This window comes from Chaetodon auriga, chromosome 1 (genome assembly GCF_051107435.1).
Source record: "Chaetodon auriga isolate fChaAug3 chromosome 1, fChaAug3.hap1, whole genome shotgun sequence".
NCBI lineage: Eukaryota > Metazoa > Chordata > Actinopteri > Chaetodontiformes > Chaetodontidae > Chaetodon > Chaetodon auriga.
In genome coordinates, this window is record NC_135074.1 from 31,748,690 (window position 1) to 31,761,813 (window position 13,124).

At 45.9% G+C, this 13,124-nt stretch overlaps 1 protein-coding gene across 16 annotated transcripts in view; it reads left to right on the plus strand.

Annotated features, from left to right (window-relative positions):
* ppfia1 (PTPRF interacting protein alpha 1) overlaps positions 1 to 13,124 on the plus strand; it is a 37,398-nt gene that overhangs the window by 15,779 nt on the left and 8,495 nt on the right. For 8 of the 16 annotated variants that reach the window (XM_076735186.1, XM_076735215.1, XM_076735175.1 and 5 more), the window contains exons 6-21: positions 120 to 221; positions 1,100 to 1,333; positions 1,832 to 1,978; positions 2,629 to 2,763; positions 4,183 to 4,224; positions 5,271 to 5,354; positions 5,452 to 5,583; positions 5,840 to 5,902; positions 6,033 to 6,112; positions 6,202 to 6,352; positions 7,061 to 7,284; positions 7,420 to 7,651; positions 10,344 to 10,373; positions 11,509 to 11,633; positions 11,759 to 11,931; positions 12,061 to 12,154. In XM_076735186.1, the coding sequence (XP_076591301.1) occupies positions 120 to 221; positions 1,100 to 1,333; positions 1,832 to 1,978; positions 2,629 to 2,763; positions 4,183 to 4,224; positions 5,271 to 5,354; positions 5,452 to 5,583; positions 5,840 to 5,902; positions 6,033 to 6,112; positions 6,202 to 6,352; positions 7,061 to 7,284; positions 7,420 to 7,651; positions 10,344 to 10,373; positions 11,509 to 11,633; positions 11,759 to 11,931; positions 12,061 to 12,154 (2,048 nt within the window). The remainder of the gene's footprint in view (positions 1 to 119; positions 222 to 1,099; positions 1,334 to 1,831; positions 1,979 to 2,628; positions 2,764 to 4,182; positions 4,225 to 5,270; positions 5,355 to 5,451; positions 5,584 to 5,839; positions 5,903 to 6,032; positions 6,113 to 6,201; positions 6,353 to 7,060; positions 7,285 to 7,419; positions 7,652 to 10,343; positions 10,374 to 11,508; positions 11,634 to 11,758; positions 11,932 to 12,060; positions 12,155 to 13,124) is intronic. The other 8 variants (XM_076735270.1, XM_076735223.1, XM_076735292.1 and 5 more) reach the window with 3 other exon arrangements.

Sequence of the window (13,124 nt, forward strand, 5' to 3'; positions counted from 1 at the left end):
AAAGGAAGCAAACTAGTTTGGTGCTCTTGGGTAAGTGGTTGACCAGATAATTGCTTACATGGGTATCACCAGCAAATGACTGACTGGAAAAGGTGTTAACAAACTGGTGTTTTCTCTAGTTGGCTTACCTCAGGGAGCAGAACAGCCTGAAGAGAGGGCTGGCAGATGGAACGAGCGAGGTCAACCACAACTCTGAAAACACACCAAGCACTAATGGCAAGGTGAGGTTACTCAACAGCATGTGTGTGAAAGCCAAGTGGGAGACAAGTGTGTAGCATCTGTGTGATGAATGAAAAAAATCTGCCCCAGAGTTCAGGACATATAAAGTATAATACATTGTTAAATTGGGATTCTCAATTGTAAATAAATATCTTAAACTCTGTTTTCCTTCCTTCTTCCATGTATTGAGAAAAACAATTCTGTCCTGGCATGCAGTGATTAGTTGTGCTATGGTATGTCATCTACATACATGCTTGGACAAGATGGGAATAATGGAAGAGGTGGGCTGGCTGGAAACAGTCCAGGTTACTGCTGACAGCCTGTTCCGCACTACGTATGTATTAACCTGAAATGTTTAAGCTATGACGTCAGTTAATCGGTGCTTCAGGAGCAGCTGGTGTAGGCTGAGTGTGAGAGACTCAAAGTCATTGTGTCCACTGATCTTTATGTGCACGATACGTTTGATCCAAATGTAAAGTTACAGCATCCGTTACAGGTAAAGTGTCGTTTATGGAGATACTGAAGCATTTTTCCTGCAGGGATCAATAATGTTTTTCTGAATCTGAATTCTGAAGCTGAACTTTGTCCTGAAAGTGTTTGATGTAATGTTTCATTGAACATTGATCAGAGTGTATATTTAAACAACACATAACAATAGAAAATCAGTTCATCAGTCTGAGTTTGACATAAAATCCACACGTTTAGTGACATTGCTTCATAAAAGTTGCCTGCCAGAGGTGGTTTGTTGCCCCCTTAGTTGATGTTTGGGACCTGGTTGTATTAGGTTGAAGTGTTTTTGTTTATGAAGGCTGAGTCCTACATGCGTCTTCTGTACATCTTGTGTGCACTTACTAAGTCAGTGTTGTGAATTCACAAACAGCGATCATCAGACGGTTCGCTGAGTCAGGAGGAGGACTCGGGGCCTGTGTTCGGAAAGGTCGGCGAGCTCCAGGAGGTGGTGGACCGTCAGACAGCTGATCTGGGCCAGATGAAGGAGCGCATGGCTGCTATGGTTTCACGCATCAGTGAGCTGGAGGAAGACCTGGACACAGCCCGAAAGGACCTCATCAAGTCTGAAGACATGAACACGCGGCTGCAGAGAGACCTGAGAGAGGTCAGGAGGACGGTCTATTTCTATGTTTCATGTTTTTCCTGTATGTTCTTTCCGCATTTCACACACAGCAAGGTTAAAAGTTTAAGGTGGGGAGTTTCCATTTAGCTGATGACATCACAGCAGACACACAGTACCCTGCAGAGCAATGCTAATAGTAATAATAATAAGCTTTATTTGTGCGTTGACACGCACACTGAGGCAGCTAGTTAAAGGCTAAAGTGAAGAGATGAGTTTTTTCTTTCTGTCAAAAGTCCCTGATGTCTGCAGGTGATGTGATATTAACTCACAAAGGCTGCCTCGATGTCAAGAGCATTACCTTCTTTTCTATTTTAGTGAACTTCTCTCAACTGTTCTCCTTGCTTATGTTATCATCCACTGGCCTGTTTTCTCTGCTAAGGCCTTTAGAGAAATAGTCCTCCTCTCTGAAGATGTAAAAGTCAGGTCATGGTCAGGACCACGCAGGCTGAGGACACTAATGCACGTCTCATGTCTGTGCAGTCAATGGCTCAGAAGGAGGACATGGAGGAGAGGATCACCACCCTGGAGAAGCGCTACCTGGCAGCTCAGCGGGAGGCCACCTCCGTCCACGACCTTAACGACAAGCTGGAGAATGAAGTGGCCAATAAGGAGTCCCTCTTCAGACAGGTAGGCCTCACGCTCTTTGACCACTGTGTGACGACTCGTTAGGAGTCACTGGAGCCTGCATCCATTTGTCTGTGCTTTCCTTCCAAGCTTCACTTGAATCATGTGGTCACGTTTTGAGTTCCTGCATCATTTACGATCAGATATGTCATCACGCCACGAACATCTACACACATCTGCTGTAATCTGATTTCGGGTAGATAGATGTTTGTTGTTCTCGCTGTTTGGGTCTCAGAGTCGTCTGCCAGCAGGAATCGCCTGCAGTTCTCCGAGGCACTTTTCAAACCGCTGCTAATGAATTCCTGCTGTATTCACACACACTGACCAGCACAGCAGGCACTGAATGGGAAGCCTCAGAGACACTGGCCTGTTTCTTTACATGGACTCACTGAGATGGAGATGTCTCTCTCCTCTTTTCTTATGGCTTTTGTCTGTCTTTGTGTCATTATGAATGCTCTCTTCCTCACTTCCTGCCCACCCCATCGTTTCCCATCCCCTCTCCCCATCTCCCCTTCCCTTCGTCTGTCTTTCCTTGACCTACAGTCTTATTTCTTCACCTTGTGAAACTGAAAGCAAACCCTGAGGCCAGCATGTAGCACAGACGAGTCTTCAGCATCCTTGTTAATGACTGTTTGCGTCTGGTTTGCTTGTAGACGGAGGACAGAAACCGGCAGCTCCAAGAGAAGCTGGAGCTGGCTGAGCAGAAGCTGCAGCAGACCATCCGCAAAGCCGAGACTCTGCCTGAGGTGGAAGCAGAGCTCGCCCAGAGGGTCGCTGCCCTCACGAAGGTACCAGCACCTGTCCACCACCCCGTCCACCTATCAGCCCGCCTTTTCACTTGTTTTTTTCATGGTGAATTTAAGAAGTATGCAAACTTATGTTGGTAGCATAAAAAACGAGTTAGCAGGAATTAGCTAAACACGGCGTCACTTCTAATCATGCTGTGAACCGTAGCATACGGTGGATACAGCACACATTATGTCTCCAGCACTGTTAGATCAGTTCCTTTACATTGAAACAACCCGGAGCTCCCTGCGGAAGCTACCGAGGAAGCCATTGTTTATGTTACTCCAAATATCCACAGGGACCTATTTTTAGAGATTTGGCTCATGTTTTTGTCCATTTATAGTTTGACTCTTTGTCTCGGACAACACATGCTGCTGCTGAACCTACACAGGACATTTCGTACCTTATTAGTATTGGAACTGGCTCACAGTACATCTCTGGAGTCAGCGTTCAGTCTTATTCTCGTCTTCGTCTTTGGGGGTTGATGAAGAAGCAGACGCCTCTTTTTACGTCTTTTGAGTGATGTATTCTGTCCATTCTGCAGTTTCTCCCTCCTTGTTTTTCTTTTGCTTGTCAGTTTTGTTTATTAATTAGTTTTAATTGAATTTAGATTAACTTTCCATGTTTGCACAAGAAAGAAAACCAAAACAAAAGAAACAGATTCTGTCCTGCATGTGACATGGATGTACAGAAACCAAAAAAAGCAACAACAAAGCAAAACAAACTAAGCAACACAGAATAAAGAAAAGCATCAGGTGTTGTTGTAGGTACTACGCATTATACAAACACTACATATTCCAGAATAATACCATTCCCTTTTTTATTTAAAAAAAAAAAAAATGGATATTTCTTCCCCTTGCTGTAACTCTCCAGTCTCATCTAAGCTTTTTCCTCCATGCATTTTTAATTATCCTCACTCTTTGAGCAGAGCTTAAGCTGCATAGTTGTCATATAGAGCATAGCAGATAGATAGATGTGCTTGGAAATGGAAAGAAATGCCTCTGTATTTCTTTAATGTTGCCTTCATGCTGTTCCAAGACATCGACATGAATCATCCTTTCTTTTCTCCACCCTCTCGTACTTGGAGGAGCTTGTAGCACAATTATTCCACCGTAACTCGCTCAGTCTGTCCTCTGTCTAATCCACCATCCCTCACTGTGTTTACTCTAACACACTGTCATGTGTTTGTCCACCTGTTCTGTTTTCAAGCCCACAAACCAAAGTGAAAATGGTCTTTAAAGTCATGTACTGTTGCTGAATCTCAGCATCTGTCCATTTTCTCCCTCCAGCCGCTGTGTTTGCTTGTGCTGACGTTCACATTTAAAATATGCCCTCTTTTCTCCTCTTTCTCCTTTCTGTCTGTCATGCTGGTTTTGTGTGGTCTTCATGCTGCCTGTACCACCTCCTTGTCAAACCCCTAGTGTGTTCTGTGTGGCTCTAAAGGCGCTAAGACTCAGAAGAAGGTAGACCAGCTTTACTCACAGAGCTAAACCGTCCTCCAGGACTCTGGAAAACTCTGATGTGTTCTTTTACTGAACTTCACCAGGCCGATAGAAACTACTGGCAGGATTTCCTGAACCGCTGAGGAAAAAATGATTGTGTGTTTCTTGAAACAGTAAAAATTCCATACACAGATATTATGACGAACATCTCTACAGTATATCCTCTATGTGATGAGTGCCTGGTTAAGTGCGGTATCAGACTGTATACGAAGCTGCTGTGGGATGTTATTGACCCCTGCCCTGACATGGCCTCCCTGTGTGTTTGTGCTTTATGTGATAGTGAGCTGTGTTGGTCAGAACTCCATGCTGGTACCTCTCCTTTTTCCCTAAACACAGAAAAGCCTCATGTTTGGTGTCTAACACAAACAGGAAGTGCCTGCTGATTTGCTCAAAGGAGACCGTGCCCAGTAGAGCTGCTCAAAGCTGGGGCAGGCTGTGCCTCAGAAAAATGTTTACCAGCCTGTTGGCTCCTGCGTAATTAAGAACCAATAGACTGATAGTATCTGCTGCTAAACGCTGGTTGTATGTCTCAACATGCCTAATTGCAGGTGAAATATTGAATTAACTGTTAATGAGCCAGTAATCACTGTTACATAAACATGCCTGTAGTCCTTTGTAGAACTGTGATGATTCGTTGGTAGATTTGCATCATGGGAAGTATTGGCTGCTGTATCTGTTGTAGTCTTTCTGTGCTGCATGTCTGTCGACCTCCAGCTATAAGTTGGCTCACTGTACGTAGATGCTTACCGTCCCAGGCTCTTCATGTCAGTCGCCCCATCCTTTTGAAGGACTCAAGCTTTGCATCCAAAACCTCAACCAGGACCACGTTTAGGCCTTTCTCAGCGAGGTCCTTCACCAGGATGGGTTACAAAGAGGAGATCGAAGCGTAGCACTAGAGGAGCTCTCATTAGCTCTGAGAGGATTACACATACTGACACTCTTAGATGTCTTCGTACAAAAAACATAAAGCCTTTTTTTTTTTTTTTTTTATTGTCCCACATTTTTAGGCAGAGGAACGTCATGGCAATGTGGAGGAGAGACTGAGGCAGCTGGAGGCCCAACTGGAAGAGAAGAACCAGGAGCTGCTCAGGGTGAGACAGAGGGACGAGGGGACATCTGCTGTCACGACGCCAGGCCTCCAGAGTGTCAACATGTGTACCTGTTTAAAATGTCTTTGTGTTCGTTTAGGCACGACAGCGGGAGAAGATGAATGAGGAGCACAATAAGCGTCTGTCTGAGACAGTGGACAAGCTCCTTTCAGAGTCCAACGAGAGACTCCAGCTTCACCTCAAAGAGAGGATGTCTGCTCTGGAGGATAAGGTGAATAATACATAAGTGTGATCAGTGGTGCAGTGCACAAAGAGACAGACGAGCTGAGGACACTGGATTCTTGGCCATAATAGATATTTGTTATTTGTCCAGTGTGTGTGTGTGTGTGTGTGTGTGTGTGTGTGTGTGTGTGTGTGTGTGTGTGTGTCCTGTGACTGGTTTGTGATGACATCTTATGTGATGCATGGTTAGCAGCTCAGTCACTGTTCATTTGCCAGTGTGTCAGCTTCTTCCTGTCTCTTCTCAGAACGCCCTGATACGAGAACTGGATCACACCAAGAAGCTGATTGAGGAGTCTCACCACGAGAAGGTGAGGGGTTGTTTAAAGTGCAGCCTCCGTCTGCTGTCTGGGACGATTTGGGATAGACGCTTTTTCCTTCAGGCTGCAGACTTTGTTTGTCCACCAGGTGATCACTGTCTGTAAATGTCCTCTCCTATAGGAGCAGCTCCTGATCCAGATCGAGACCATGAGGGCAGAGAACGAGCAGGGAAGGAGCAGGAGCAACTCCTTACTTCACGGGTAAGCCACTGAACTGGTAGAGTTCACAGTTTGACCCTTTGACCTCTCAGACTCCTTCTGACAGGTTTTTTTTTTTATGTCTCTTCCAGACGGTCCCAGCTGGGCAGCACTCCAGATTTCAGGTATCCAGTGTCCGCTTCCTCAATGATGGACAGTAACTCAGACCATTACGGCAGCGCTCTTGTGCTGCGGCGGCCTCAAAAAGGACGGATGGCTGCGCTCCGGGACGAGCCGTCCAAGGTGAGCTCCCGGCTTGGCTGCTGTTGGCTTGTTTATTAGTTGTTTACATCCAAACTAATGTAAAGATCGAGGACTTGTACGTGTCGACTACAGATCCGTCCCCTGAGACTGAGGCTGACACTTTAACACACACAGTTTATGTAGCATAAACACTAGCACTGATGACTATCATCTAATTAAATGTGAGTGTGAAAACTTCCACCAGAAATCATGTCTGTCCAAGAAAAAGACAAATCTTTCTCTCTTTGAGATCATTTTATTTACCAGAAAGGTCATTTTGTTGTATTTTTGCATCGTCTTCTCTGTGACACGTGTGATTTCTATCGTGTGTCTTTTTCCTTCCTCTGCCTGTTTCAATCTGATGTTTTGAGTTCTCTCTGATGATTTTCTTCTTCTCCGTTTCCTTCTGTTTGCTTCCACTCTGGACATCAGCGACATGTAAGTCAGTGTGGTGGAGATAACAGTGACAGTGACTTGTGTCTGTGTGGTGCATTGATGACGGATGCTAACGTGTCCGGCTAACGTCCTGATCTCTCTGTTCCCTCTCATTCTCTCGTATCCCTCCTGCCTGCCCTCTGTCTTCTCTCCACGTGATGTCCATTTTCTCCTTTCAATATCCGCTTCCCCTGTCTGAATACTCTTGGTATCTTTATCTGTCCCTCTATCTTGTCTCCATTCCCTGTTTTGTACCTGTGTGGGTGAATCCAGGTGCAGACTTTGAATGAGCAGGAGTGGGAGCGCATGCAGCAGGCCAACGTGCTGGCAAATGTGGCCCAGGCCTTCGAGAGTGACATGGATGCTTCAGACCTGGAGGAAGACCGAGAGACGATTTTCAGCTCGGTGGACCTGCTGTCCCCTGCTGGACAGGCTGATGCACAGACCCTCGCCTTAATGCTGCAGGAACAGCTGGACGCCATCAACAATGAAATTAGGTACCAGCAGATAAATAGCTATCAGATGAAGCACACCAAAACCTGGTCTCATGTAGTCTTTTTCAGCGAACTCTCAAGGTTTCTAGTGTGTTAATCTAACTTCAGCATCTCCTTCTCCTTCCTTTATCGCCACAGAATGATCCAGGAGGAGAAGGAGAGCACCGCCATCCGGGCAGAGGAGATTGAATGCCGGGTGGGCAGCGGCGATAGCCTGGGAGGACGTTTCCGCTCGATGAGCTCCATCCCTCCGTCGCTCTGTGCGGGTTCCTCGTTGGGCGGTTCGCCCCCAGGCTCTGGCCACTCCACCCCCAGACGCATTCCCCGCAGCCCCAACAGAGAACTGGACCGAATGGGTGTCATGACTTTGGTAATCCCTCCTTTGCTTTCAAATGCGTCCCAACCTGGATCATATAAGTGCCCTGAAAAGCACATTTAAGTCCCATTTTGAAGCCTCATTCAGTGGCGCCTCAGGAAACACTGGCATTGGTTTCTGTCATCATGTGACCGTTTCCTTTGTAATCATTTTTCTGTTGGTGTTTTGCTTTGTTGTCTTCTTGTCGTTTAGATCGAAGAGTATTTGTTCCTCCACATATGTTTTAACTTGCTTGTTTGCCTTTTCGTGTTGATTTGTGGTGTTTATGCTGTCTCCTCTCATCAGTGTGATTACTGCACTAACATTTTGTGTGCATGCATGAGAATATGTAACCATGTGTATGTAACTGCCCCCTGCTCGTAGCAATATTGCTATGACCCCTACATCACCCAGAGCTCCCTCTCCCAGCAGACAGTAACTTACCTGCCCTATGGTGCAACTGGCTTCAGTCATCCACCTCAGGCCTATAGCTATGCACCATACTTTGAGGTACCTGTAGATCTGCTCGCTTCCTTTTCTCCCCAGATGGGTGCAGCCTGCCGCTTCCTCTCCGACTCTTCCTCTCTCTCCAGAAACACACAAAACACCTAGACCTTAACCAAAACATAATATAATGTAATGAATTAGAAGAATTAGACTTAAAGAGTGGCCCGTTTCCCCTTTCTGCTGACAGTTAAGTGGTTTATAGAAGGTATTTTAGTGGCTACAGATCACAAATGTAATCAGAAACCAGGAGATTTGTCTTAAAGTTCAGCCTCTGAGGGCAGCTTTGTGAAACCGTGTCAGTTCTCACGTTACATACAGGCCCTTTGCACTTATACCTGGCCAGTGGGTGAGCTGTAGGCTCATCTGGGACAGACTCAACAGTGAAAATTTTGCAGGATGCAAGAAGACAAAAAAAGGCCTAAACCTTCAAACAGGATTTTCATTATTTGAGCTCTGTGTGAAGGTGGAGTAACACCCCATGAACAGAAGTGCCGGTGACTGTCAGCGGATGCTCACAGCTGTCATGAGTCTCGTATCAGTCGAGACTGTGAGTATTTGAACAATGAGTTGAACAGGACACACCTCTAACTGCTGACCAGATTTCCCTTTTATGGCTGACACTGGCAGAACAAAGACATTGTTGCTTTGGTTCAGAAAGTGGAGTGCACCTGGTAGCTCCTCCCTCTCACTGTTTACCTGTGATGCTCCAGTCTGCTCGCAGGGCTCCCTCTTTTGTTTTTGGCCACAGGTCTGTGGAACAGGCTGCTACTGCTTTGTCATTCTATGTTTGGTAATGTTGTCTCTTGCGACTTGCTTCACAGTCACTGTGCTCTGCTGTATTTACAACATTTACTCCAACTTACAGTCTTTTTTCAGTAGAACACACGACTGAGCCTGTTCCCAGCTGAAATGACAGTAGATTCCCATCTGTTATTGTAGGCTCAGCACTCAGCCTGCGTTCTTTTAAGTCCTCTCCCTGCAGCCACACTTCTTCAAAGACAGTTCAGGAACTACACTTTGGGGAACTGTGTCATTGGATTTCCTGTTAACTCTGGAGCTGGTGTTGCTCGTCAGTCAGTCCTTTCAGGAATTTGTGATCTTGCGATTTTGTGTAAAATATTACAGACCAGAAAGGAGTGCTGCTTTTATTCTGGCAGATAGTGCCTGTGAATGACTCAGCCATGTCAGCCTGAACATAGTCCTGTTTTTCATCTCGCCTTGATAAACTATCACTGTCTTTAAAGCATCTGCTTTAAAAGAAATAGCCGAAGTGTCCTCTACTTCCTAAATAAGAAGACGGGAGAGCTGTAGGAACGTCTTGGCTGATTAAATTAATTTGGTGCTCACCCCCTCAATTTCCTCGTCCTGTTTCCCTTTTATAGCTCACTAATCTCTTCCTTGCCCTGGCCTCAGTGTGTCAGTTGAGGAAAGGAAATGAGTGATTAAGTATTTTCCTCCTGGGGGCAAAAGAAACACCCCTAGAAATGTGGCAAGCTGGTGGTTTATTTGCTCTGCTAATGCCAGGCCTGTGAGGAATGCAGCAGGGGGAAGATCCTCCCCCCTTTTCAGATGCACAGTGGAAAATATGACTAGAGCAGCTCTGGTTCATAAATTCAGGTGTCACACTGCCCCTGGCCAAGCGTATAATATCACATAAAGCCGAACCACCCAGTTAACTTTAAAGCCAGCTTGCTCGTAGCGTTGTCACCTGTGATTTCAGCTTTCTGATGTTGATCTGATTGGCTACCCGCTCGGCCAACTGCTCCAACAGATTTCTCTCAGGGCTTTGATTCCACTGAAAAAATGTGCGGCTGTAAAAGTCTGCACGTCTGCCTCTGATCTCCTTTATCAGTTTCCGTGAGCTAGGCTGCACCCATCCTGCCATCCTGGCCGACCTTCGCCGTGGTTGCTTTGCAGTGTCTCCTGCTCGAGCGCTGTGGTGCTCCTGCAGACGCCTTTTACCCCAAACACTGCACGTCCTCACTGCACAATCAAACTGACAGTTTCTCTTGGTCTTCACTGTGTGTGTGTGTGTGTGTGTGTGTGTGTGTGTGTGTTACTGCCAGCATACATTGATAAATGTGTATCTTGTTCTGATTTCCTGCTCTTGTGTGTTTGTGCACGGCTTGGTTTCACCTCTGCTCTGTTGTGCGTCTCACTAACTGCTTTTTTCCTCTCTCCTTTTTTTGCCATGCTTCAGCCTAGTGACCTGCGCAAGCACCGCAGGAAGGTAAACTAGAGACCTGCTTTACTGGCCTCTGTCAGCTACCTGTCCATTATCCTCACTCCCCTCGCCCTCCAGGTGCAATGCACTCTGTTAACTTTAGTTCCATCCCACCATGTACCGTCCAACCAGTTGATCTCCTGCATCACTCTCCTGAACGTGTTGCAGGCAGATCTTTAGAGACTGTTGTTGTCTTACTGGGGCTTTACCTTTCCCACCACCATGGGGGTGTACAGAGGTGATTATTCTTGAACTGTTTTGTTATTCTGGAGCTGAAACAATTATTGGATTCATTGCTTAAATGATAGAAAGAACATCAATCTGACACGGTTTTGACGACTGAGTAGTTCTTGACTGCAGCTTCTTAAATATGAAATTAGATGCTTATCTTCATCTTACAGCTTAGTAGATTAAGAATCTGTGGGTTTTAGACTGTTGATTAGACAAAACAAACATTTGAAATGGAAAATTGAAGAAATTGATGTGCATTTTTTAACATTTTCTGACAGTTCATAGACCAAACTAGTAAGCAATGAATCAAGAATATGGTTAGCAGATAGTAACAGAGGATACTCAGTAAGTCACTTAGCCATACTACCAGTATATCTTGGTGCTCTGGCACCAGGTTGGTGTTTTAATGCTTTCAGGAACTTCATGAATCCTTGTCCTCTGTTGCGTCTGTGATTTAAAGCAGCCAAACATCAGTTCCACTTCAGAAAAGCTAGAACACTGTTGTGAATACTCATATTCCTGATTCAGAGTTCAGCAGGCCTTGTTACCAGTGCTTAGACATGTTACCTGTCAGTCCTGATTCTTTGAAGTTGTCATTAATAAGAAACATCGTTTTGTTGTGATGTTTCTGCTTTTGTGTGCAGAAATTCTACAGTTAGCTCTTCTAGTTTTGTGGAACAGTGTGTTTGCGTGTTTTTGGCCGTCGTGAAAACAGCACAGCTACACTCTCTGTCCTGGTACATAGTTTATGTTCTACAGTGGACTAGCTCCTCGTCAGTATACACATGCATGTACTGGTCACGATACAGGATGTTGTCTTCTTTTTTAATAAAAAAAAAGATCGTGCCCTGTGCAGAGTAAAATCTGGAATGATCTGCCTCAGTGACGTGTGTCTCCCACTGTTCTGCAGTCTGCTCAGGATGACAAGGCTACTATCCGGTGTGAGACGTCGCCTCCCACCACTCCACGTTCCATGCGCCTGAACAGGGAGGCAGGGCATGCAGCGAGCCACGAGGACATCAGAGACATTCGAGGGTGAGATCCGCGCCTGTCCACTGAAGAAACTGAGACATTTTCCTTTATCTCTTGGTCTTTCTCGCTGTCCACCATTCATCCCCCGATTTGCCCTCCATCTAATCGCATACCGCTTGGTCCCACAGTCTGGCAGGCCTGCAGGACGGCCAGGGAAGTAACCCCAGCAGTAGTAACAGCAGCCAGGACTCCCTCAACAAAGCAGCCAAGAAGAAGAGCATCAAGTCTTCCATTGGACGCCTCTTTGGGAAGAAGGAGAAGGGCAGACCCAGCATTCCTGGCAAGGACTCCCCCAGTCAAGGTCAGACAGGAGGCACAGGATTTTGTTCCACTACAGCACGTGTTTATGTAAATGTGATGCGGTTCCGTGCTCCCAGTGCTGCTGTGTTGCTGTCAGATTGCTGAACGAGGTGTTTGTTTATGTTCCTAGCGGGCACTCCTGAGGCAGAGAGCTCTCCTAAGGATGGCTTAGGAATGGGCACCCTGGGGGGCCCTGCAGAGAAGAACAGGAAGCTGCAGAAGAAGTGAGTATCTTCTAGCCGTTCTCCACCCTCTGCTGTCTCCACAGTTTATCTGCCAAGCAACAAGTTTAAAGGTGATGAGATACCAGGCTGCCTGTGCTGGTGTACAGTGTTAATCATGTTAAAGTCCACGAGTGTTATTGGCGCTCCTGCTGCTCTCCAGGGCTGCCTCACACGCTCACTCCCCGCCATCTGACTCACGCTCCCTCCAATCAGCTCATCTCCCTTCCATTCCACACCCAGTCATTTCCATTGCAGTCATCTCCCACAACTCTTTTATGTTTTCTGTCCTTCACTCCTAGTTTGGTGCAAACATATTGCAAACACTGTAAATGTTGTTTTGCTTCCATGTTGCTCTTAAATTAGCATCAGATCATTCTTTATTTTTTGCCAACCTCCCTCTTCTTTTTGTCACCCCCTTCTCATTCCATGTGTAGTCCAAAGACAGGGTAAGTTGGTTCATGTTGCTTTTGCTTTGCCTTATCTTCTTCCCACACTCGGCATCACGTTGACCTCACCAATAACTCTGAGGACCCCAAACAACTGTCCCTCTGACTGTCTGATGGATTTTCCGTGCTGCTCTTTACCCTGCTTTCCACACAGCTTAACTAACAGGAATGTGTGTGTGCTGATTTTTAGTGAGTGACATATTTTCCTCTCGCAGTTTTCCTATTGGAGCATGAAATTATGCACTGCAAGTACAGGAAAGGCAGTTAATGGAAGAATTTTACCAAATAGTTGGCATTTTGTGACTTTTCTTCTCCAAAGTTTGAAAAAAAAGCTCACATAATACACAGCACAGCCACTGTGTTGCTGTAACTGCAGTAAAAGCTAATTTGTTAAGCTTTTGGACATATCTGTTAATCTTTTTATAATGGCAGATCTGCCAAACAGAGGATGGGCTCCTCTCTGGCAGTGATCTGTGGCGTACAGCCCCACCTAGTGGCAAAGTACAGCTGCTGGCTTCATTTTA